General features: G+C 31.3%; 1 protein-coding gene across 2 annotated transcripts in view; it reads right to left on the reverse strand.

Annotated features, from left to right (window-relative positions):
* LOC134706696 (integrin alpha pat-2-like) overlaps nucleotides 1-16,819 on the reverse strand; it is a 43,623-nt gene extending 26,804 nt beyond the window's left edge. The window contains exons 1-12 of one of the 2 annotated variants that reach the window (XM_063565868.1): nucleotides 16,091-16,819; nucleotides 13,449-13,576; nucleotides 9,049-9,146; nucleotides 7,838-8,065; nucleotides 6,700-6,748; nucleotides 6,090-6,170; nucleotides 5,699-5,787; nucleotides 4,356-4,421; nucleotides 3,331-3,507; nucleotides 2,103-2,208; nucleotides 1,051-1,239; nucleotides 329-517 (exon numbers count right to left, since the gene is read on the reverse strand). In XM_063565868.1, coding sequence (XP_063421938.1) covers nucleotides 329-517; nucleotides 1,051-1,239; nucleotides 2,103-2,208; nucleotides 3,331-3,507; nucleotides 4,356-4,421; nucleotides 5,699-5,787; nucleotides 6,090-6,170; nucleotides 6,700-6,748; nucleotides 7,838-8,065; nucleotides 9,049-9,146; nucleotides 13,449-13,576; nucleotides 16,091-16,266 — 1,576 coding nt within the window. In that variant the 5' untranslated portion in view covers nucleotides 16,267-16,819. The remainder of the gene's footprint in view (nucleotides 1-328; nucleotides 518-1,050; nucleotides 1,240-2,102; nucleotides 2,209-3,330; nucleotides 3,508-4,355; nucleotides 4,422-5,698; nucleotides 5,788-6,089; nucleotides 6,171-6,699; nucleotides 6,749-7,837; nucleotides 8,066-9,048; nucleotides 9,147-13,448; nucleotides 13,577-16,090) is intronic. The other variant, XM_063565869.1, reaches the window with a different exon arrangement.
* Between the last annotated feature and the right edge of the window lie 10,056 nt (nucleotides 16,820-26,875).

Here is a 26,875-nt window from a genome sequence, read left to right on the forward strand (position 1 = left end):
TTTTTCTAGGGAAGAGTAGCATACACTTGTATGTTGATAAAAATAATGGCATCTTTAGATGTAGTTACAACTTTTCTTACAGTAATTCACATTTTATCACTTTTCTATAGTTATAGGAAACGGAGCCCAATAGCAAATTATGGTCCATATCTATCAATAAGTACAAAATTGTATGCATCAATGCTATTGTATTCATATCTGTACCAGTGTGTATGTGTAAATGTTTGTGAAAGTTGAGTGTGTCCTTATATAACTTCAAGACTGTTCATGTCAACAACAAAAAGATGGGCAATGTCATATCAATGAAGATAGACAGTTAAAAACTTACTGACATCTGGTGGTGAACTTTTATCTCCTGTATATTTGAAACAGACTTGGATGGCAAACCTCTCATCATCGTCTTGTATGACGTTAACTGGATTAACAAGACTAGTTTTAAGACTGACTTCCATGGATATTGTTGGATTAGATTTTAACATGACAACACTATCAGATCCTGGAGCTCCTATAACCAGATCTGAAATTTAAATATAACTAAACACATTAAAATACGGTATATAAAACATAACATGTTACAAAATAAAACATAACATATAAACCAGAAATAGCAGAAAAACATTTTTTTCATCAACTATCCATGAAAATATAACTATAAAACAGAAAAATAGTGCACTGGACGTTAAGCAACCAACAATCAATCAATCAATCAGAAAAATAGTCCTCCACCATCAATTTTCACCGAGTCTAAACAATGTTGAAATCATTTTCAAACTAGATGATTCTTTCTCAACAGTTCAGATGTTCCAAGACATCTATTGCCTCAAAAAATTGAAGATGGGTACAACTCTTCAAGCAATTAGTAAACTTAGTTTGTATCTGGTTTGGTTTAAAAAGTTGAAGAAACTTAAAGATTCAAATGTATTAATCATATAACATGAAAACGTTTTTTTTGCAACAAAGTGTATCCTTTGAAATTGTTTTGGCACAAAATTAATAAATCCACATTTTAATCTCTTGATATATATATATTGTAAAAGTTTGTTGACTCACCATTGTATAAGTTATCATCCACATCCATATTAAATTGTGACAAATACATTCCAAACTCTTTTAGGTTGCTGCTAATGGAACTAGCCTTTATTATCTGTGATGGACGATGCCAAAATTTCCCTTGATAACCATTAAAAATATATATAGCACCTTTTCCATCCTCCTCAAATGGGGCTCCTATGGCAATGTCTAAAAAATAAACATATATTCTAATTTTATCCTATTATAAATAGTTTTACATTGTAGTAAATTCAAGCTTATCAAAAAATGTACTTTCATTGGTTTATGGACATAGTATCTTTTAAAATAGCTAGCTGTTATTTTCCTTAGCACTTATCCATATGTAAATGCTAGAGATAGAAAAATGTGGATAACAGATTTTTGAAATAATTTAAATTATTAGGCAATGTTATATTCCTACCTATTTCAGAAAGCATAATATTTAAGAGATAACTGTATTGTATTTGAAGCTTTTAAAAGGACTTCCATCGGTAGTTTTACTGTCGCAAATTTAGTTTACCTGGCGACACATAGCGAAGACAGGTAAATGGGTATTTGCGACAGTAAAACTACCGACGAACGTCCGCAAAGCTTCAAATACAATACAGTTATCTATATTCTAATGCAAAACAAATTCACAATTAAATTTCAATCATTATTTCAGTGTAAAATCTTCATTAAAGAAAATTCTGCGAAAAAGCTGTTATCTTCTTTGGTCCCTACACTAGGTGACGTCATAGGTATGCTTCTGACATCAACCATCAACACCGGGCATTTTCTGGCTTCTGTGCTGCTTCAGATTGTAATAAAATTTGATAAAAAAAAAAAATTAATTGCAACATGTGAGTTTTTTGGCTTATCATTGTAGAAATTACATGTCAATACATTCAGCAATTCAAAATGTCGGCTTCGTTAGTTATAGACAAGGTTAGAGAATTGTACGCTATCTGTCATCCAATCAGAACCATTGATACAAAATAATTGCATTAGAATTATGAGTTTACACATATTAAATAGGTTTCCAATACCAATTGATTATATAAGTTATTTACCTAAAGCCCCATCATTGTTAATATCTCCTGGGCTACAAATAGCTGAGCCAAACCTGGAGTTCTTAGTGTTAGATCCACTCAGCTGTTGTAATTCTTTGAACATACCCTGCAAAACAGAGCCAATAACATTTACATTCAACTAATTGCTCCCCAACAATTTACATCAATGACAAGATATCTTAAGAGAAATATACTTAGATATATGAAGATGTGGTATGAGTGCTAACTCTCCATCCAACTCACATTTTTTTTTTTAAAGTAAACCATTGTAGGATAAGGTACTGTCTTACCCTGCTTTCTGAATTGTATGCCATCTTTCATTTTCTTCATCAAGTGGTTATTCTGTTGGTAGTTGGACTGTGCATGTTTATCATTGTGTGATTAACTTTATGACATATGGTCATCCCAACACATTATGTAACTGTACCAAGTTACAGGCTATCAGAACCATGTGTTCTTCTTTGTTGTTTGACTTTGATTTGTATGTTATTTTCTATATTTATTTTTTTGGCAACAGTCAATTGTTGATGCATATGGTCACTGCTATTTGTTGTACTGTCCTCTACTTATAGAAGTTCATCATATCCATTTGATTGATTGATTAATTGATAAGTATTTAACTCCACTTTCAACAATATTGTGCTATTTCATGGCACAGTTTTTATAGGTGGAGGATGTCAGAGGGCTTAAAGAGACCAATTTACTTTCAGTAAGGAAACTGATAATCCTAGTCAACAAAGACCTTCTATGTACGGGAATCAACCTCACAACCTTAGTGTTGACAGGCTAAAGATACAGTATTTCTACTACTTAGGCCAACCATCCAGTGAAGAAGCAAATTAGGCAATATAAAAAGTTTGACATGTTAAAAGTATATGAATGTACCAAATATATAGCTTCATAATATATAAAGGGCCCACTAACCCTCCACGCTAAAATATTTCTCCTCTATAAAACCGGTTATATGTTTAATTCAAATCTATTTATTCCCAGATTAATAAGGTTCACCCAGACTAAGTTACCGGTAGTCATTAGTTGCTGTAGGTAATATTTGGTTTTGTTCTTTGTTTTGTACAGAAATCAGCCGATCGTTTTCTCATTTGAATCATTTTACATTTGTCATTTTTGGACCTTTTATAGCTGACTATGCAGTTTTGGTTTTCATCATTTTTTTAAGGCTGTACTGTGAACTATATGTGTACACTTACAATGTATCATAAAAACTTACACTTGTACTATCAAAACCATACACATAAACTTTTCCTTCATCCTGGTTGATATTATTTACGTCTATATTGATTTGTGTGAGGTTACCATAAAATGGCGCTCCCACAACCAGAACATCACTATTCTTTGTGTTATCAACATCAACAGCACACAATACACTACCAAAATAACTTCCTGGCTGTAAAGTAAATTTAAGAATTATACAACTGTTCTGAATATATAAGACAAACTATAAACAGCATGTATCTGTAATGTACTAATTTGTTTAATATTTCCAGCATCAACAAAACATGAAAACATAAATCTATTATATATATATTAATGATTAAAAAGCTGTGAAAATCAATTTGTATTTATAATTGACTACTGCTTGATATGTTATATTGAAACAATACTTGAGACCTTGTTTATCCGAGACCTTTTTAACAATTAGGGCACTTGCTACAGTTACAGGGGAGGTAATGACATTCCTAACAAACAAATGTTATTTTTCAGGGAAGTCAAACTGTAACACAAAAAGTTACATTTGTTTTACTGATTTTAATCAAAGATTAAATACAAGTACATGTTTTTAAAATGGCATTCAGATTGATTATCTATGAAGATTATTTGTACCAATTTTCATGCACAAAGCACCCATGATTTTTTTTTAATTAGATATAAAGTATATGTTAAAAAATCCTTTTTTTTTTGTTTCTCTAATCAGAAGAAAATTGTTTCAAAAGTACTGTTACACAAATTTAAAGCATTCTTTTTTAGTCACAGGTAGAGAATAGCATTGGCAATCATACAATACCTTATTTTATATAATGTAAAAAGGATATTCTAAAGGTTTTCACAAGAGTCTACTAGTGTTTATTGTTTGCAATAAAGAAATTACTGTGGGATCAAAACTGTATCTATTCTTTTTTACCATGTTAATGAACAGTTAATCAAACTTATGATGTTGTTAGCTATTTATCTATATTTAATACAATTTAAAATGTTAGAGTTTATATTATTTTGTCTGAATCTAATACAATGTACCTCTATTCCATTGACTAAAGCTTTCACTTCATAAAATGATGTATTGACCAACTTCACAATTTTCACCTGAAATATTCAAACAAAATACAAAATCTTCATGTAAATGCATAAATACACCAGACATCAAATTATAACAAGGTCATAATTTTTTAACTGATATATAAAAAAAAAATATATTTCTTGTAAATGGATTAAGATACAAAACAACAAAATGTATAAGTGCCTTCTTGGTATAAGATCAGGTGGCAACTACTATTTAAAGTATAAATTAGATCATTGTGATTCCACTTTTACCTCTTGGACACCTTATACACAAGCCTTAATGAATTCAAGTGAAAGTGGACTGCATAAAGTTATTCTTACCTGTCCTGTCCCACTATTACGTCATAGACACATTATACACCAGCCTTAATGAATTCAAGTGAAAGTGGACTGCCTAAAGTTATTCTTACCTGTCCTGTCCCACTATTACCTTATGGACAATTTATACACCAGTCTCAGTGAATTCAAGTGAAAGTTGACAGAATAAAGTTATTCTTACCTGTCCTGTCCCACTATTTCCTCATGCACACATTATACACCAGCCTTAGTAAATTCAAGTGAAAGAAGACTGCATAAAGTTATTCTTACCTGTCCTGTCCCACTATTACCTCGTGAACACATTTTACACCAGCCTTAGTGAATTCAAGTGAAAGTAGACTGCAGAAAGTTATTCTTACCTGTCCTGTCCCACTATTGCCTCTTAGACACATTATACACCAGCCTTAGTGAATTCAAGTGAAAGTGGACTACCTAAAGTTATGTTTACCTGTCCTGTCCCACTATTGCCTCTTGAATAAATTATACACCAGCCTTAGTGAAATCAAGAGAAAGTGGACTGCATGAAGTAAGTTTTACCTGTCCTGTCCCACTTTTACCTCTTAGACACATTATACACCAGCCTTAGTGAATTCAAGTGAAAGTGGACTGCATAAAGTTATTCTTACCTGTCCTGTCCCACTATTACCTCTTAGACACATTATACACCAGCCTTAGTGAATTCAAGTGAAAGTGGACTAACTAAAGTTATGCTTACCTGTCCTGTCCCACTATTGCCTCTTGGATAAATTATACACCAGCCTTAGTGAATTCAAGAGAAAGTGGACTGCATGAAGTTAAGTTTTACCTGTCCTGTTCCACTATTACCTCGTGAACACATTATACACCAGCCTTAGTGAATTCAAGTGAAAGTAGACTACAGAAAGTTATTCTTTTCTGTCCTGTCCCACAATTACCTCGTGAACACATTATGCACTAGCCTTAGTGAATTTAAGAGAAAGTGGTCTGCATAAAGTGATTCTTACCTGTCCTGTCCCACTATTGCCTCGTGGACCACCTAAAGCAATATAATTAGCACCATCTCCTAAAAACTTCCCTGATGTTAGAGCATACCCTGTAAATAGATGTAACATAAGTTATAACTTCCTTAGGCAAAATATTTGGTTTTTTATATAGCTTTTATGTCCCTTTTAGTCATATAGCTACTCCATTTTTTAAGCATCCTTTGCTTACAGAGCATATCTGATGAACACAAGTCAATAGATTTATAAAGTGTTATCAGGTTCAAGATTCAGTCATTTAAACCTATCATATGTTTATGTACCTTATACATGTTATAAAGCTCAAACTAAAAAATTCTGAAAGTAAGCTGCAAGAATTAAATGTTTCTTTATACCTGAAATAAAATGTACTTACCAAAATAATCATTGTTTCTCTCCTTATCATATGATTCTGATGCAATTTTTACTACATTGTTTCCAAATTCAACTAGACCACCTGAAAGAAAAAGGAAATATGTTTACAGTTAGTCTTCATATTATGTGCACACAATACAAACTAAAATAAAAAGTATTCAGTTCAGATAATTATTTTTAGAGGTTATTCATGTAAAATTGGGCAAATAAGCTCACACACTGAATTAGGTCTGAAGTTTGTGAGTCAATCGGTCCTGTTTACGCATCAATATAAAAATAACAAGCATTCTGAATATTGCATGGCAATACATACAATGTAATCCCTTACCAGTTAAAAATTCATTGTACTGGAATCAATCCCTAATTTGGGATACATATTATACAATTCACTTTATAACAAACACATTTTATGTTATCACTTACTTACCAACTTTAACCAACCATAGACCAACTGTTTATACTGATATTGGAAAGACAGACATACCATAATATATATTGCCCCTCCACTTGTGTAGAAAGGGCAATATGTATATATAAATTAAAATAAACCGGTTGTTACATTTCTCTATCAATTGTACTACTAATGTGATCATCGGTCTTGACATACATACCTGATGCATCACGTAAACCTGGTGCACCAATAAGCATTATTTCATCAGTCTGAAAAAGATAAATAAAAAACAAATAAAGACAATATAGAAAACAAGTAAATTGCAAGCCCAGAGTGGCAAGTACCTGAATCGTAATCTCATGATTCATTTTAAAGTATAGATATATTTGAATAACCTTTTGGGCATTTAATATGTGAATATGTGCACAGACTTGAAACAAAAATATGGTACTATATTTCAGTGTCCATGAATTCAGTAGCTGATGTGTCTTCTTCCTATTTAAGATGCTGGTGATGTATGAAAGAATTGGAACAAATTCAAAATTTCAATTTCTTTCCATGAATGAATGTTTGAAGAGAAAATGTTTCTGTTTGTTCTACCTGGTGGCCAAGATAATGTGAATTTCATACCCAACAACAAATAAAGTTGACCTATTGCTTCTAGTGTCTGAGAAACAAACATACCCATAAAACCTTAACATTGACTAGTGCACCATGAAAATATGTTAACAGTCAGATAAACTCTAACCCTACTAACAGACAGATATGTTCATCAAGCAATCATCCCATACACAAAATAAAGTTGTTCTGTTGTTATAGATATCTGATAAACTGACAAAAACCTTGAAATTTCACTTTGACACTCAGACGACCATACCACAAATAATTCAACATTGTCTAATGAAAAAATGTTACGGTTAGATGAAACCTGCCCGATATGTTTCCTTTGCAATCATTCCTTGAACCAAATATAGCTGATATTACTCATAGTATCTGTGAAACAGACTAAACCAAAAACTTGACGAATGAACCCTGAAAATAATGTCAAAGTCAGATAGCAACTTACTTCCCCTGTTTATTGTGCTGACATTGATATAAACATCATAGCTACTTACATCTCCCGTATATTGTGCGGACATTGATATAAACATCATAGCTTCTTAATCTCCTGTATATTGTGCGGACATTGATATAAACATCATAGCTACTTAATCTCCCGTATATTGTGCGGACATTGATATAAACATCATAGCTACTTACATCTCCCGTATATTGTGCGGACATTGATATAAACATCATAGCTACTTACATCTCCCATATATTGTGCGGACATTGATATAAACATCATAGCTACTTACATCTCCCGTATATTGTGCGGACATTCCCATCATACCATGCATGTAATGGTAATAATAATGTGACTCATTTAAGGTCCTTTGATCTTTATCTTTTGACAAGAATGGATATTTGCCTATGGTAAAAGTGTCCAAAACTCTTGGGATTTCATAGCAAATACCATTCATGTGGGACAAAGGACTTTGGTTTTCAAGTGTTTCAATGTTATTTTGCCATCTTGGAGCACAAATCTGAAAATAGAAGAAAAGATGTACAAGAAGCTTTCACTTTTATCTAGTAAAATAACAGTAATCACTGTCTTAGTATATTATGAATAAACTTATATTAACTAATTCATAGATTGAAGCAAGACAACAATTTTCTTTGTTTTCTACAGTGAAATTTTAAATAGTTAGGTTTTTTCAGCTTTGCCCAAGATTGTGTCTTCCTGATCTGTCAATGGCATTACTGTATAAATCTACAGTGAAGTACATCCACCAATATTACTATACTCTACTTTTGTTTTTTATATAATTAATCATTGTTTAAATTTTTTTTATTTTAGAGTCCATCCTTCTATGGTTTTTATATGTTTTAGTTACCTTCTGCTAAGTTGTTTATTTTCTCATCAATGTTAATGAAAAAGGTTGGGACCTTAAATACAGAGATACATTCATAATCTAAAATTTACAAATATCTAGAACATGTAGAATCTGCTAAAGTTTTGGTAAGTGACACCTTTATGAGTTTTGGTAAGTGACCTTTATGAGAAGAAAAATAATAAAGCAAAATATTTTACCATTTATCGTAGGAAAAAACCAAGGAGTCAGAAAATCTGACACAAATTCCTTAACCTCATGGAAGTACAACATTAATTCGGACAATTCAGATTTGGAATATATTACTGATAATTTTCCATTGCTAAAGATTATATTGACCACTCAATGTCTTTTGGTAATTTATGATATTGGATAGTTGTCTCATTGACTTATACCACAAATATCAATTCATTCATAATCCATATTATTCAATTTTATAAACAATGTTTGAAGAATCATAGAACCCATCAGATGTATTTTAAATGTGTTTTTTACCGAAGTAACTAACAAGACATGTCCCAATCTAGCTCTCATCTGGTTTGGCCATTACAAAAGGGCTGTTCTTTGACTGTCATGTGATCAGAACTCAATTATCAACTTATATATAATTAACTCCAAGATGTACAGTAACCTACCAAAACAGCATCACCAACAGCAAGAGAACCACCTAACCATCCGTTATCTTTTCCATGGTAAATCTGATTTCCACCATAATCTGTGTCTTCAACATTTCCTTTAAAAGAAGATACACACATATATAGCATACCAGACTTATAACATTAAACTTCATATTACTTAAATAAACCTAGTTATTTAATGAGGGTTGCAGACTTGAGACTTTTTTTTTTACATAACTGCCTTGAAACGCAAGTTTTTAAAAGTACCATGGAAGAACTTAAGATCAGTACAGCTACTTCTCACATATAATGTAATGCTTTATGACGTTCATCCTATATTGATCATCAAACTTATAATTAAATGTCTTTTGTTGATGGCTTGGGCACACCTCCTTAATACAAGATGATAGGACAAGCCACTGGAATAGGTCACTTTTTTTCAAGATTTAATATATGGGAATAGGTGGGGAAACTATCAGAAATATATAATAAGGTCGATAAAGTTCAAATAAATTGTATATGAAAAACCCTGTCTAATTTTTTTACAGCTTAAAGTCACGCTGTTAGTAAACATTACACACAGAATATAAGCCTGAACTATTCCACTTTTCCAACACCCCATGAAACCAAACCATTTAGGCATTATGGGAAAAGGTTGCAATTTTACCTATGAAATATATGAAAAGATATACATTTTTAAAATCTAAATTATATGAAGAGGTCGGGCAACAGAACCCCAGTGACACCCCCTATTAATTAAGTGTTGAAGTGGCCCCACCCCCAAGGTTGTTTGTTATATTGACCTCTTAATTCAACTCCTTTATCTTCTATTTTTATTATCATTATTTGGTATTAACAGGTGCATAACCAATTGACTTGCTATAAAATAAAATTTGTACAACTTAGTAATTTATGTACTACATCATTAGGCTATAAGTATTTAGTTGTCTGTGTGGTCAGTCTCTGATGGTTGATAATGTTGACTTTTGTAAATCTTCCTGTCAACAACTGTCAATATGTCTGTCTCTATACTTAGAACAGCAGGTGTGAAAGTGGGAAATTATAGCTTACAAGAAAACTTTCTATTCAATCATTTCTACCTAAATCTCTCAGCATGAATAGATTCATATTTAACCACTTTAACAGTCTGATACCCCTACTTAAGTGTTTAAATGTCAAGGATCTTTAGTGTGTATCACGTAAACCGTTCTCAATGATAAATACATAAAACATTGCAAAATATGTCTCAATTTTCATCAAAATCAGCCAGTAAACATAATACGGTAAATAACTTTATAAAAATGCAATAGTTTTACATTAAAGTAATGATATATATATATATATCAAAATTATTATTTATTCAATCATTATACGATTTTATTATACCAAATGTTACATGACTTATTAAAATTGTTGATAACTTTCACATAATAACAGGAAGGAAATAGTAAAGTATAACAATCTTTCTAAAAGTACATTAACTTAACTAAGAAGAACTTGGGGTCAATCTTTTATGATGTATGGGTTTAAAATAAATAGCATTATACTTTTATGTGAAGTGGTGGATCTAGCTTTTAAAAAGTCTTCCTTAAGGCCTGTATAAGTTGTTTCGTTTTAATTATGCTAAATATATCATCTGCTTTGCACTTCATAACTTTCATATGTTGAAATAGACACCAATGTTTCTTGAAAATTACACAGAAAAGCACAAGGAAAAAGAATAGATGAGAATTTGCATGACATTATAAACCTACATCATTGACCTAGCCTTAATTGGAATTTCTATATTTAGGTACATGGAGGCTGTTAAAAATCTTATATCAACCTCTCCGTGATTTTTATCAGTTGTGAATATTATGTTTTATCAAAAAGGATTCCCTATCATGCTTATTCTTTTTAATAGCCAATGAGAAAAAGAAAATTTATAGTCACATAAATACAGTACAAAGTATCAAACAATTAAACAAGTCAAGATAACTTATTATAATATTATAATTTGAACGTCAACTGTTCCAACTGCTTTCTTCTTAGGATTTCATTTAAATCAAAGCTGACTTATAATATATAGTGTGTTAACTTTCTTCATGACTGATATTCTTATAAACGCAAGATTCAAGAGGTTATAGTATTCAAAAAAGGTTTAATGTAAAGGAAATATCATGTGTATGTTATGTAATTGTTGAAGGACTTTGCATACTATATGTTTAATAGTGCCTGTTTTTGTTATATCTGCATAAAATATATAACAGATTACAATCTATCACTACTGCTTGACAGGTAAACCACAAAAGATTAAATCAAAATCACGTCAGGTCACAAAAATGTATACCAATAAGGATAATCCATTCAAAATTAAATTTACAACAACAAAAAAATACTTTCTTAAATAAATGTCCTCACGTTTGCTATGTGAAAAGGGGTACACAGTTTTGGTATAAGATCATGCATTTTATATTTTTTACTAAATTGTTTAAATTACCTTTTTACCTGAGGATGATATAGAAAAAAATATTGATTAACATAATAAACTGAACTAATCAGGAGAACTGAATGCTAAATGTTTCAAATTAAAATTAAAACCCACAAAACAACTCCTTGTTCCTGAAACAATTAAAAATATGACCACAATGACATAAAACATATTCTCCCTAGGGAATGTGTCTAAAATTTATCATTCTTTTTATATATTATGTCATATCTACACACCTGGAATCTTTTTTCCTGACTCAACTTATATTTATACATATTATTTCAGTGGCTATTCTTACACCAAATATTTAAATGGATAGGTCAAACTTTTCACTTTGTATCTTCCAATTGTTCAGAAATATATTTTATAAAAATTAAGAAGATCTTTATGGATTTTTCTACAAAATATGTAAGGTATGACTATACTCAGATCAAAACAAAAGTACTTTACTTTATGACAGAGATTAAATCTTTGTTTATTCTTCCTTTATTTCCTTTATAAAGTGTTAAGTCAATACAAATTGTGTATGATTTGAATTGTTAAATAGATTCAATTTAATAGCATTTTAACCTAATTTTATATGTGATCTATACCAATAGGGGTGGGGTAATTTCAACATACTATTTAATGAAAACCAACAAATATAATAAGGTATACTATGACATTCAGGGCCCGGTTATTCAAAAGGCCATGCTTCTCTAAGAAAATACTGTAGAGAACACTGTCTAATGTTAAGTAGTGCCAAGAAAAGGGCCAGTCAAACTCATAGATAGGAAATAAACTGACAACGCTATGGCTTAAAAATAAAATGACAAACAGACAAATAAAAGTACAGAAGACAAAACACAGAAACTAAAGAAAACAACACGAATCCCAACAAACCAAAAGAAAACAACTCAAACCCCAACAAAAAACTTGGGGTGATCTCAGGTGCTTCGGAAGTAATGTAAATGTAATATACATCTGACTTCATTATCTAGAATATTAGCTCAACCCAGCAGGCTTGTTTGATATTCTTGATAAAAAGTGAGTATAATAAAACAAAAATTTCATTGTATTACCGGGTATACCCGTATATATATATATGCATCATAGCTTCATTGCATTTATGTGATAGGGAAGTGACCAGGCTTTGAAAAGCGGATCCACTACTTTGTAAGGTCAAATATCCAACATTTCCTTAACTTTTTAACCAAAATGATGTATAATCAATATCTTATAAAATTCCTAGGAGAGTCAGATTGAATTTTATACTTTTAAAAAAGTGTTATTTTGAAAGAGTACGATGTGCCTCAAAGTGTACACATCCATCTTGACGTACATAACATACCAAACATTCCTCAGTACAGGAAGATAATGATGATACCGGTAACCACAAATTATAATTGTATAAAAAACATTTCCTTTATGCATGCCAAGTAGGGTTTAACTTCTGATCAGGCATATTTTTAGAGTAAATTGATATTTACAAGTACAAAAATGGATAAACACTAGGGTCATTTTTTCTAGGAAATATCTATTCTCTATTGTAATTGTTTCTTTTTTTGTTTCTTCGTATCAAGGGCAGTCACGGTAATTTTACACTCCTTAGAAGTAGTAGTTTACATGTAAGTGCGCTGCATTTGCATATTGACGTCAACAATGCACAGAATAGAGCTATCCTCTATCAAATGTACAATGAAAAATAAACTAAACTATCTTTAATATGAAAATAAGCTTTTTTATTTTCAAAAATTCAACTTAATTATAAATGAGTGAAATAATGATTTCTTCAACAACTAAAGTCTAAGATTTTTTTGATCCTTTGAAAAAAACAAGAATTTTATCAACTTACTTGTACAATTTACTCAAAACTAATAGATGTTGCAAAAGAATGGGGAAGAAATGTTATTTTTGTACCCAGATCTTGTAAGCTAGAAGAATTTATTCACTACTTTGCTAGACTTACCTCCTCTTCCTATCCTTATTTGTTCACAGGATGACGAAACACCGTTAGGATCACATTTAAACAGGGCACCAGGCTTATTTACATTTGTCTGGAACTTGTCCTGAGATGTTGGTGCACCAACTAAAATCCTGTAATGATAGATTAATAGAAATTTACATCATTATCACAAATCATACTGTATAGTTATCATATCAACCTTCATGGTATCTTTCTCTATTAAAGGAAGGTCAAATTGGCATTTAATGATAAACAAATTTACCAAAATTAGATTGTTTATGATTAATTCTACAGAAAATGACAAGTCACATCTTTTCCAGAATCCAGACAATATACTTGATATACGTGTATTATATATATATGAACATGTATGTTGACTGTGGATGTCTTGGTTGTTTGTGTGTGTCATTGGGTAGCTGTCTCATTGACATGCACATATATAGTCATATGCACCATTTAACCTTTTATTTATAAGCAATAATAAATAATATAAAAAGATACAGTTAAATTGGTACCAAATATATTCTACTAAAAGGACAACTGAGGTCACTATCAATAACAAGAACAAGATTTGGTGATAAAAAATACAATGTACATGTAATCTTTATCCCTTTCAGGGACTAAATCAAAACAAACTGACATGGTCAAAATATTTATATGTTTCTGACAGTTTTCAATTTCATATGACAATTTGCTTTCAATTAATATAAGTTATTTGTCAGATTTTGACATAACTAACATGTTTGAAATGTCCATTGTGAGTTGTCTCCCTTGAGGGTACAAATGTATGTCTAATGTGTTTTGATGCATGTTCTTGGGTGTTTATATTATTTATAGGATGATGTTTGAGTTTGCATATGATGTTACTACCTGATAAAATGTATGTGTACATTTATACTGGAATATTTATCAGGATTTGCATTCCTTTCATTTCAAATAAAGTATACCATGTGTAACACAATCTCCATTTTCAAAATACATTAAAATTTATATCAAAAACACCAAATAGCAATCCTAACCTGGTAAACAAATTCTAAAAGATGACAGACCTAATAGATGGTGCACAGCCATAATAAATTGTATGACCAACAACTCAACAAAAAAGCATGCATCAAACACACTTCATATATATGTTATAATACAATGTATTATATTCAATTCTACTTTCCTAAATTCTGAAGAAGAAAAAAAATCCTATTTTAAATGGTAATTGAGGACTGACAAGAAAAATTACAATAATTGGTAACAATATACATGATATAACAGTTAAATAGTCTAGGTTGATCCCTATCATTATTTTCACAAATACTTATTACTTTTCACTGTCTACTTCATTTACCCTAAAGTCAAACATTTAATTTTAGTACATTGTATTTCCAACAAACATGGTGCCTTTAAAAGTTAAGAAAAGTTAAATTCAGACCTACCCCATTAATTATAAACACAAGAAGATCAAAATACATGTACAAGGTGTACTAAGTTATGACATTGATAACTGTAACATTTTTAAAATTCTCTCCATCAGTAATGTTATTTTGTTTTTGTTATGTTGTAATACATTTGTAGTCTCGTGATGTCCCTTGTTGGCCCATCAATTTTAGGAATAATCTGTTCTATTCTGTACTTCCATAAAATTAACATAAAATAAAGATATTTTGTATCATTGTTCATTATAATTATTACTAATGACACATGGTTTAAAATAAACATACCCCAGAGGGAATATTGTACATTGTTTTACATATTTTAGCTATATATATAATAGTGAGAGAGAAAATAAAACAACTTTGTTCAGATATTTCAGTTACTGGTTCTTCTTTTTCTCTGAATCTAATCCACAACAAAGATACAGAATGTACTGCTGTCACCTTTCACATTCCTTAACATATTATCAAGCATTCCTCAACCTTGCATGTAACCTCTCAAGAGCCAATACAAATGCACATAAGCAAACTTTATTTTTGTTCAACTTCATTGCTAAAAATGTATATAATCTCATCTACCGTATATGGATATATCCATATACTCATGATGATGTATGAAATGGTTTAACATATATTTTATCAATATGATCAATATGATCAACAATTTACATTTGTACATCAATCAATGTGCAGACCTAAATATCATTTGCTCTTGTAACAATTATAAACAATAACCTGCCTGTAGAATAAATAGAAAAGGTGGGTTGGCTGTCATTTAGATTTTCTGCACTTGTAATAGTTATTTTTTGTATCATTTGGTCTTTTCTTGGGACTTGTCAAATTAGCAATCACACCACATCTTCTTTTTTATAATTAAAATAACCAATAATGTCAATAAAATGTGTTAAGTAGGCATGGAAAGTTAGTGCAGGTACATGTTACTTAGCATGTTATCCAAAACTTTCTTCAGTATTATGAAAATATATGCATGTTTGAACTGGATATATTATAAATTATTTGTGTGGGCACCATGTAAGAGATGATATGGAGAGTCCCAAAAGATTTTTATTTAACTTTTAAACAAGTTTATTAAACACAGATAAGATAATTATTTAAGATGTTCAGATGACCCAAATACAGTGAAATTGATATATTTTAATGTGAGGCTAATATATAGTTATCTATATGTCCCTGAATATCTATATGACTGGACAAACTTACCATTTTTTGGGTGGACTTTCTCTGGTCAATAAAAAGTCTGTAGTATATCCAAAATAACCTGATGGATTTCCTTGAAAGGTTTTAGCTAGGTCTATATTAAGATTAAATGAAAGCACATCGGATATAAAATGAAAAATAATAAGAAATGAACAGCAAGAAATATATGTCTTCCACATGTTTACAAGAATGTCAACACTTGGGGTTGTAAAATGTTCGGATTGAAACTAATAAACACTAAAAATCCATGTGAATATTTCTTTCTTTCATGTAAGTCTAAGTCACAGGTTTTGTACAATGTAATCCAGGAAATTCCTACTTTCTGTTTGCACAACTTATTATTCAATACACAATAATGTGTTACATCAAAGTGAATAATCTTAAAATATTGTAGTTCCGGGTGACCTCATTTTAGGTACGGCGTTCTTTTCTCCTCTGATGAAGACACTGATTCATAATATTAAACAAATAAGCCCATTCACTATTCCTTTCGTTAAAAAAATGCGTTTCCGGTGTCCTTTTCGATGTGCATGGTAGATTTTACCTGAGTTTAAATTGTTTTAACTGTTTAATAAACGCAACCTTGCTCTACTGTTTACATATGATATAAAACTGTTCATGTAATATGATTACAGGTGTGGTCATAAATAACAAAGGTGATGTCAACCTCGTAAGATCCTGTAACTGTCAACTTTCGATTTGCTACTTGCACTTTCCCATTACGAGGAGTTCCGGAAATATTCACGTGCATATATTGTAAGTGAGTGAGGCACATTATGGGGTCATATGGGGCTGGGGATCGGGGAAACATAATAATGCATGAGTATTTTATAGCTTTGATACGAAATATAATTTGTTTAAACGACTGTGAATTTACTGATTGGTTGATAAATGAATAATCGATATAAGCGGCGATATAAAAAAAAAATGAGAGAATAAATTTTAAGATACCGGCAGAGACATATAATATGTATGTCTCTGATACCGGTAAAGCTTTATTTTGCAGTAAAAAGTGTTTTGTTATATTTTAGACACAAAATAGTTGAATAAATTCTAATTTTGGTAAACTAAGAAGTATCGTAACTAGTTCTAATCATGATATTTTTGCTTTACTTTCAGATATATTAGTCAAAATCTGCCTCTTCCCCCTATGTTATTTTTAGCTATTCGAAAAATTGTTAAATGTGACTTTATTAAAACAGCAATAACGCCTTATGAGGTCAATGACCTTTTTGGCAATGTTGACTTTTTGTATATCTCACTATGCTGAACATTTTTCTGTTTACAGTTTATCTCTAGACTCTATCTATAATAATATTCCAGATAACAACCAAAATCTGCAAAATTTTCTTAAAATTACCAATTCAGACAATGGGTTGTCCTGCCGATTTGTCTGAAATTTTCATTGCAGATAGATCTTGATCTAATAACAATATTTCCTGATGTTATATTTGCATCAAATTCTTCGGTTTCAGAGAATTAAGCCGCAATTCAACTTTTATCCCCTTTGGTCTAGTTTAAGCCATGGCGACCATCTTGGTTGGCAGGCGGGATCATCGGACACATTTTTTAAAACTAAATACTTTAAATAAATGATGATTGTGGCCAAGTTTGGTTTAATTTGGCTCAGTAGTTTCAGAGGAGAAGATCATTTGTAAAAGTTAACGGACGACGGACGGCGAGTGATGAGAAAAGCTCACTTGCCCCTTCGGGGGAGATGAACTAAAAGATGTGAATATATAAACATACATAAAATTGAGAATGGAAATGGGGAAATGTGTCAAAGAGACAACAACCCGACCAAATAAAAAACAACAGCAGAAGGTCACCAACAGGTCTTCAATGTAGCGAGAATTCCCGCACCCGGAGGCGTCCTTCAGCTGGCCTCTAAACAAATATACACTAGTTCAGTGATAATGAACGCCATACTAATTTCCAAATTGTACACAAGAAACTAAAATTAAAATATTACAAGACTAACAAAGGCCAGAGGCTCCTGACTTCGGATAGGCGCAAAAATGCGGCGGGGTTAAACATGCATGTTTGTGAGATCTCAACCCTCCCCCTATATCTCTAGCCAATGTAGAAAAGTAAACGCATAACAATACGCACATTAAAATTCAGTTCAAGAGAAGTCCGAATCTGATGTCAGAAGATGTAACAAAAGAAAATAAAACAAAATGACAATAATACATAAATAACAACAGACTACTAGCAGTTAACTGACATGCCAGCTCCAGACTTCAATTTAACTGACTGAAAGATTATGATTTCATCATATGAACATCAGGTACAATCGTCGTAACTATATCCCTTCTTAATAAGTCTATTCAAAGGTTTTGTTAGTTTCTGAGGTGAATACTGACACCTTTGCGCTTTATAAAGAATATTTCCATAAAAAATTGGATGTGAAATACCTGAACATATAAGAAGTCTGCATGTTGAGCTATATTTACGAATGATGTCCTTATACCGATGATAAAATTTAGTAAATGTTTTGACTAGTTTGTGATATCGAAAACCCTGGTGTAATAATTTTTCAGTTATACATAAATTTCTCTCGTTAAAATCTAAAACATTGTTAGATCTACCACATCTTCTTTTTTATATTACATACACGAGCGAATCGTACAAGTTGAGATACATAAACACCGTATAAGATGGTAACAAGGGAACGTCACCATCTAAAAATGGATAATTAACGATAGGAAATGAAAAATCATCTCTTTTATCATAAATTTTAGTATTCAGCTTTCCGTAAGTGATATAGATATCAAGATTGAGGAAAGGGCAGTGGTCATTGTTAGTATTAGCTTTATTTAAGTAAGTTCAACAGGATAAATTTCTTTAATATACATACTGATGTCGTCATTATTGAGAGCCAAAATATCATCCAAATATCTAAAAGTATTATTAAATTTGTTTATCAGATGTTGTTTCGATGGGTCTTTGCTTATTTTTGTCATAAATTGTAACTCATAACAATACAAAAACAGGTCCGCAATAAGTGGTGCACAGTAATCCCCATTGGAATTCCGATAATCTGACGATATGCGGAATCTCCAAAGCGAACAAAAATGTTATCTAGTAAAAATTCAAGGGCATATATAGTATCAAAGCATGTCCAATTGACATCAATTTTTTGTTTATTGCTACTGAAAAATGACCTAAAAGAGTTTGAACATATATAGATATAGGAAGATGTGGTGTAAATGCCAACGAGACAACTCTCCATCCAAATAACAATTTAAAAATTAAACCATTATAGGTTAAAGTACGGCCTTCAACACGGAGCCTTGGCTCACACCGAACAACAAGCTATAAAGGGCCCCAAAATTACTAGTGTAAAACCATTCAAACGGGAAAACCAACGGTCTAATCTATATAAACAAAACGAGAAAGAAACACGTATATATTACATAAACAAACGACAACTACTGTACATCAGATTCCTGACTTAGGACAGGTGCAAACATTTGCAGCGGGATTAAACGTTTTAATATATATTCACATTCTGACTTTTTTAATACCCATTTAATTAGGTGTGTGAATTTTTTCTTAATGAGAATGTGAGGCAATGTGGTATACAGGGTAGAAAAATCAAAACTTTGAACAGATTCAAAATCACCAATATAAGCATGCAATTTATCAAGTACTTCCAACGAGTTCTTGACACACCAAAAGTAATTAATTCCACTATTTTCGAAGGCCTTATTTGAACAATTTATTATCAGGTTTTTAATTGTACCAAGTGTGCTGGTAAGAAGAATAGACAATTTAGTAGTTGAACAATGGCTTGAAGACGAAATAAATTTATATTTGTAAGGGGTTTTGTGTAGCTTCGGAAGCCAATACATAGTTGTGACTTTCATTGTCTTTGGCTCTGCTTGTAAAGCTAAAAGTTTATGTTTGTTAGTACAGATGTCGTTTTCTGAAAATGGAGTCAGTTGAAATGTTGGTGATTTCTTTTTTCAGAACCTCGATGTAAAATTTACGTCAAACAATATTATTAGTAGCTGTATCGGCCGGGACAAAAAGAAATTCCTAGGCTAGTTCTTTTAGTTTATGTTTGATACGAGAAATAGGTTTATTGTGGTTATTGTTAATTGTAAAATGTTCTTGCCCTTTATAGCTTGTTGTTCGGTGTGAGCCAAGGCTCCGTGTTGAAGGCCGTACTTTAACCTATAATGGTTTACTTTTTAAATTGTTACTTGGATGGAGAGTTGTCTCATTGGCACTCACACTACATCTTCCTATATCTATTTAAAATGTTGAATACGTATATCAACTATATCTTCATTACTGAATTAAAAAAAGAGTCCAAAGATTGTTTGTCAGCTTTCCCCCGTTTTATCCATTTCATACAGTATGGAGTGAGTCGTGGATGATATTAAGACACTCATTCCAATTAATAATTGACGGGGTACGATATTTAGGTCCTTTACTGAGGAATGATTTTAACTCTCGGTCTTGAACGATGTTAAGATCTCCTGTTATAACATGGGAAATGGGTCCATAAATATATTCGGAATTACTACAATAACATGAAGTAGGTGTATTTTCACTGATATTAACATCTTTACACAATTTACTATAATTAAACACAATTTCCGGGTAGATTTCTTGTAAATATAACACATAAGAGGTAGCTCAGTATTGTCAAAATATCCAGGAATTTGTTCTTTAACAGAATGGTCGTTAAATATACCGGCAATATTTACAAAATCAAAACCTTTATTGACATACTTTATTCTAATAAATGTTCTTTGCGATCTTCAAGGCGATCAATTTTGGGAAATAGTTTAAAATTACAATATGCCATAATAATTTGAACAATTTCATACTTAAGATTGCTTTATGAAATTGTTCACATCAAGCAGCTACGGCTTTTGATAGTCTTATTTGACTACTTTCTGAACGACGATGAATATTTTCTAATTAACAAATTAATCATGAGAAATATAGTAACCATAGAACCAAAAAGGAACAGTCTTTTCAATTAGTCTTACAGTTCAGTGCTGTTACTAGAATGGTATATAGGAACAGTCTGAAAATATTTTTTTTAAATGACAATTCTGATGATTACAAATTGAACTAACCGTTTAAATATAAACACCGCACAGATAAATGCTGTCAGACAGACATGCATATATATACTTAACATTTTTTTCACAAATTTTCACAATAACCATGAAAATGAGGTCAATGTCAGATGATACCTGCCAGACAGACATATCAAGCTTACAATCATTCCATTCACTAAAAATAGTTGACATATTGCCTCTAGTACTTGAAAACAGACCAAAACGCAAAAACTTAACATCAACAAAGGAACCGTGAAAATGAGGTCAAGGTCAGACGAAACCTGCCAGACATACATGTTCACATTACAGTCTTTACATACACAAAAAAAGGTTGACCAAGTGCTTGTAGTATTTGAGAAACGAGCTTAATTACGTAAGTTTAATCTTGATCATTGATCCATGAAATGAGGACGAGGTCAGGTTAAACTTAATCATGTCTGACGTATATGTAAACGTTGCAAAGAACTCATATACCAAATATGGTTGTGCTATTACTTAAAGTAAGTGAGAAATTCAACAACAAAAATCACTGAACCATGAAAACGGGATCTCGGACATTTGACATATGACAGACGGAAACTTCGTAACATTAGGTATTTGCATACTAGACACGACGCAGCAAGGTCTTCTACAAGTTCTGAAATATAAAGCTTTTAAAACACAGTTTACGCCGCCGCCGGATGTCAATCCTATATATGTATCGCATGCTACCACTTTCGTCGCAGGCGAGACAACAAAAGAATGATAGGACGAAATTTCCATAATTTACCGTTTTGTAGTAAATATTACTGTTTTCTTCAAAACTACTTCAAATATACACCCCTGAACAGCATCCATGGTAAGATCTATAATTGAATATGCATGCCCTGTTTGGCAGATAACATCAACGGAAAATATAAAAAGACTGGAAGCTATACAAAGAAACGGATTACCAGTATACCTTGGATTACAAGGAACATCACAGAGAAGCAATTGAAGTGGAGGCCAATATATGCCAACAATCGACTTTTAAATGAAAGAAACATCAGTCCGAGAAATAGCAAAAATCCAATAAAAAACCATAACCGTATGGCAAGCCGTTTTGCTATTTATTCTTACTTCAAGATATCTCATAAACTTTATAAGATATCTTATATAGTTTATAAGATATCTTATATAGTTTATAAGATATCTTATATAGTTTATAAGATATCTTATATAGTTTATAAAATATATCATATAGTTTATAAGATATCTAATACAGTTAATAAGATATCTCATATAATTTATCAGATATCTTATATAATTGTCTTTACAAGATATCTCATAAACTATATAAGATAGCTTATAAACTATATGAGATATCTAATAAACTATATAAGATATCTTATAAACTATATAAGATATCTTATAAATTACATAAGATATCTTATATAAAAATTGTTTATAAGATATCTCATATACTTTATAAGATATCTTATAAACTTTCGAAGATATCTCATATACTTTATAAGATATCTTATAAACTTTAGAAGATATCTTTTAAAATTTAGGAGATATCTTATATAACATATAAGATATCTCATATAATATATAAGATATCTCATAAAAATGAAATTATATGAGATATCTTAAATATTATATGAGATATCTTATATATTATTTAGTTTATAAGACATCTTATAAAGTTTATAAGATATCTCCTAAAGTTTATAAGATATATTCTAAAGTTTATAAGATATCTCCTTAAGTTTATAAGATATCTTATATAGTTTATAAGATATCTTATATAGTTTATCAGATATCTTATACAATTGTCTTGATAAGATATCTCATAAACTATATAAAATATCTTATAAACTATATGAGATATCTTATAAACTATATAAGATATCTTATAAATTATATAAGATATCTTATATAAAAGTTGTTTATAAGATATCTCATATTCTTTATAAGATATCTTATAAACTTTAGAAGATATCTTATAAAGTATATAAGATATCTTATAAACTTTAGGAGATATCTTGTAAACTTTAGGAGATATCTTATAAACTTTAGGAGATATCTTATAAAAATGAAATAATATAAGATATCTTATATATTAAAGGAGATATCTTATATATTATAGGAGATATCTTGAAATTCGAATAAATAGTAAAACCGCTTGCCATATAACCGAACCATTCAAACAATAGATGGAAGACTATCTTACCACCAATGATACATATGAGCGACAAGAATCTCCATTTGATAATGCTATTTTTCAGGTCATGAACATGCCAAAAACAACAAAAGTAGACATAAACTTATAAAACCAGATTTTACCTACAAGGCAGGAGCGGATTTTAATTATGCAGATGGGAGCACCAAACTTTTGGGACCGACTATAAGAAGCTCGAAAATCAGAACCGCAGAACAAACTGCCCAATACAAACAAATCGTACAAAACTGATAGGAGATTGCTCAAATTCAACATCTGTCGCAGTTACAGATGGCTCCTCTCGGGGAAATCGACTTCGTCCAGGACCATATGGAACAGGAGCAGTAATATCTACTGAGAACAACAATGGAACTAGCTTAAAGGGGCCAGTAGCTAACAGAGGTTCAATACTCTTAGCTAGTAGCTATATTTATGGTTTTGGAAAAGTGCATTTACCCACATAGAGATCAATCCATTGAAGTAAAGATTCTATCAGATAGCCAGGTAGCTTTTGGCTATCTCTCAACTAGCAGTCAAATTACTACGTCGACAATATCACAGACATCAAAGAAAGCATTGGGAACCTCCTGAGATGCGGCATACAATCTACCCTATCTTGGATTCCAGTCCATTAAACTAAATAACACTATAACATGGTATTCCTCTGTTAAATTTATTTTACAAAAGCTTGAATTGAAAGAAACATATTGTATTGATTATTCAATTAATAGATTAAAACAACTTATTATGAAAAAGTTAAAGACATTATTTTTAAAAGCATGGTTCAATGATAAAGATAATGTTAATGGAAAGCTAGATACATATTTTTCTCATAAAAGTAATTTCCAAATGGAAAAATATCTTCATATTCAAAGTTTTCAATCAAGACCAATTTTATGTAAATTTCGCATAAGTGCTCACCAATTAAGAGTAGAAAAAGAGCGACATAAGAACAAACCTATAGAAAGGTCACAGAGGACTTGTAATTTTTGTTCTCATAATGATATTGAAGATGAGTTTCATTTTTTAATTAACTGTCCATTGTATAATCAATGTAGAGAATCACTGTTTGCACAAGCTCATGAACACTGTCAAAATTTCAATAACTTGGACTGCAAATCAAAATTTTTATGGTTAATGACCACTGAAGATCAACATATACTGAAAAAGTTATGCATTTTTCTTATCCAGAGTTTTCAATTGAGATCCACAAATTCTGTTAATGGCTAAATCTCTTTTAGTTTATCTATATATATATATTTTAAATTCAAAAATTTAATTTTAGTGCACATTTCTCTATGTGTATGCATATTTCTTCTATTAATATGTAAATGCTTATAAACAAACTGCAGTAAAACTCTAAGGTGCTTATCATATTCCTGCAATTGTCAAAAAATATAATTATATACATAAATATCTAGTAATTGGTTGCTGTGTGTACATGGGAGAAAATACCCTTATATCTAATCAGTTGGGGCTGCATATCATTTGTATGCAACTCAAAACACCATATCTGTTTAAAGGGGAATAATCATTACAGAAATTGATTGATTGTCTCCCATATTACTTTCTATTCCATGTGCATGCAATAACTGTTCAGAGTTCTATTGTCATGTATTTCATTTTATTATTTCATTGTTATAACAAATCATTGTAATCATTGTATGAAATTTAAAACCCGCAAGGGTCCATAATTGGATTAATAAAGTATTCTTATTCTTCTTATTCTTATTCTTAAAGCCAGGAACGATATAGCAGATCAGTTAACAAAGAAAAGAGGGAAAGGAAAAAAGATACCATCTTCGCTAGCCAAGGGTTACGATCAACTCCCGCTCTCTTGAAGAGAGCGGGAGTGGATCGTAACCCTTGGTTAGCGAAGATGGAAAGATACCAGAGGGACAGTCAAACTCAAAGATCGAAAATAAACTGACAACATGGCTAAATATAAAAAGCTAAACAGACAAATAAAAGTACAAATGTTTAAAGACACAACATAGAAAACTAAAGACTAAGCAACATGAACCCCACCAAAAACTGTGATGATATTAGGTGCTTCGGGGGGGGGGGGTAGACAGATCCTGGTTCACATGTGGCACCCATCGTGTTGCTTATGTTATTACAAATCCGGTAAATAGTATATTTCGGTAGGTCACATTGGTTAAAAGGGAATGGTATTGTAGGTACGACATTACGACATGAGGAACTTATCCGATGTCATCTGTGAAACGGTTATTCCATAACTCCATCAAGGAATTCATGATAGGAAATACAAGCCCGAGAATATCGTATCAATTGGGAGATATATACTCCGTATGAAATGGAAAGTTCACAATTGGGAATCTGAAATCATCTCTTTTGTCGTAAAGTTTGTTTTCAACCGACCCTATATTGTCAATTTCTATATGTAAGTCAAAATATGAGGCAGACTTAACTGCATCTGTAGTATCCTTTACCTCTAGTTCGATGGGATAGATTCGTTTAACATAGTCGCCAAATTCAACTTGTATCATTTAGTGAGGTAACATCATCTATATAGCGGAGCGTAAAGTTCAATGATATTGCTAACTTCTTATCTTTCTTCCTTAGAAGTCCCTGTATGAAGTCAGCCTCATAAATAGTAAAGAAACAAGTCGGCAAGAAGAGGGGTACAATTGGTTTCCATTGGAATTCCGACAATCTGTTGAAAAACACGTTCTCCAAACGTAACAAATATGTTTTCAATCAAGAAATGAAGCATCTTGATAATGTCAGTTTCAGAGAATTATTTTGTTTGAATCAGATTGATTCTTTATAAAGTAGGATTAACCCCTCCCCAAGACAAGATACTTGTATCAACGTTCGCCATTCTTTTTAATGCAACAAAGTAATACCAACTCTATCAATTTGTCTTTTAGTGTGGAATGGGGAACACTTGAGTAAAATGTAGAAAAGTCAAATGTGGTAATACTATTGCAAGATGAGAGAGTCTTAGATGTATGTACTCTATAAAATATCTTTGAATTTTGTTAGTATCGACATCAGATTCACGCAACCTCTTGAATAGGCAGTTTCACAATCATTTTGGAGACCGGCTTTGATGGCTGATAAAAATAATGTTAATACTTTTGAAAGAGGTTTCATGGAGCACTTAGAAGGCCCAGAAATATACCGTTGTTTGTAAGTACAATTATGTAGTTTAGGTATCCAATACAGCGATGAAAGATCTAGTTCTTCATTTTTGGTTGGAATTCCAAAGGAACATAGAAGATATAGAACAAACCTTTGATTATCTGGGATTTCCTCTTTGGTTTGTGTCGTGAGGGTATATGTTGAGTTTACAAGTGAATTGTCATTACCTGCCTGAAGTTCATTTATCAAGCAGTTTTTGTAACGATATTAACACACAGAAACGATGTTGTTTGGGGCTTTATCTGCGGGGACGATACTGAAATATTTGTTATGGAGGTAGGACAAGTGTTTTGCAACATTTGAGTCTTTAAAAATTGACGAAGCGTGATAGCAAAAGATGCAGCACGGGTAGCC

Source organism: Mytilus trossulus, chromosome 2, assembly GCF_036588685.1.
Source record: "Mytilus trossulus isolate FHL-02 chromosome 2, PNRI_Mtr1.1.1.hap1, whole genome shotgun sequence".
NCBI classification, from domain to species: Eukaryota; Metazoa; Mollusca; class Bivalvia; order Mytilida; family Mytilidae; genus Mytilus; species Mytilus trossulus.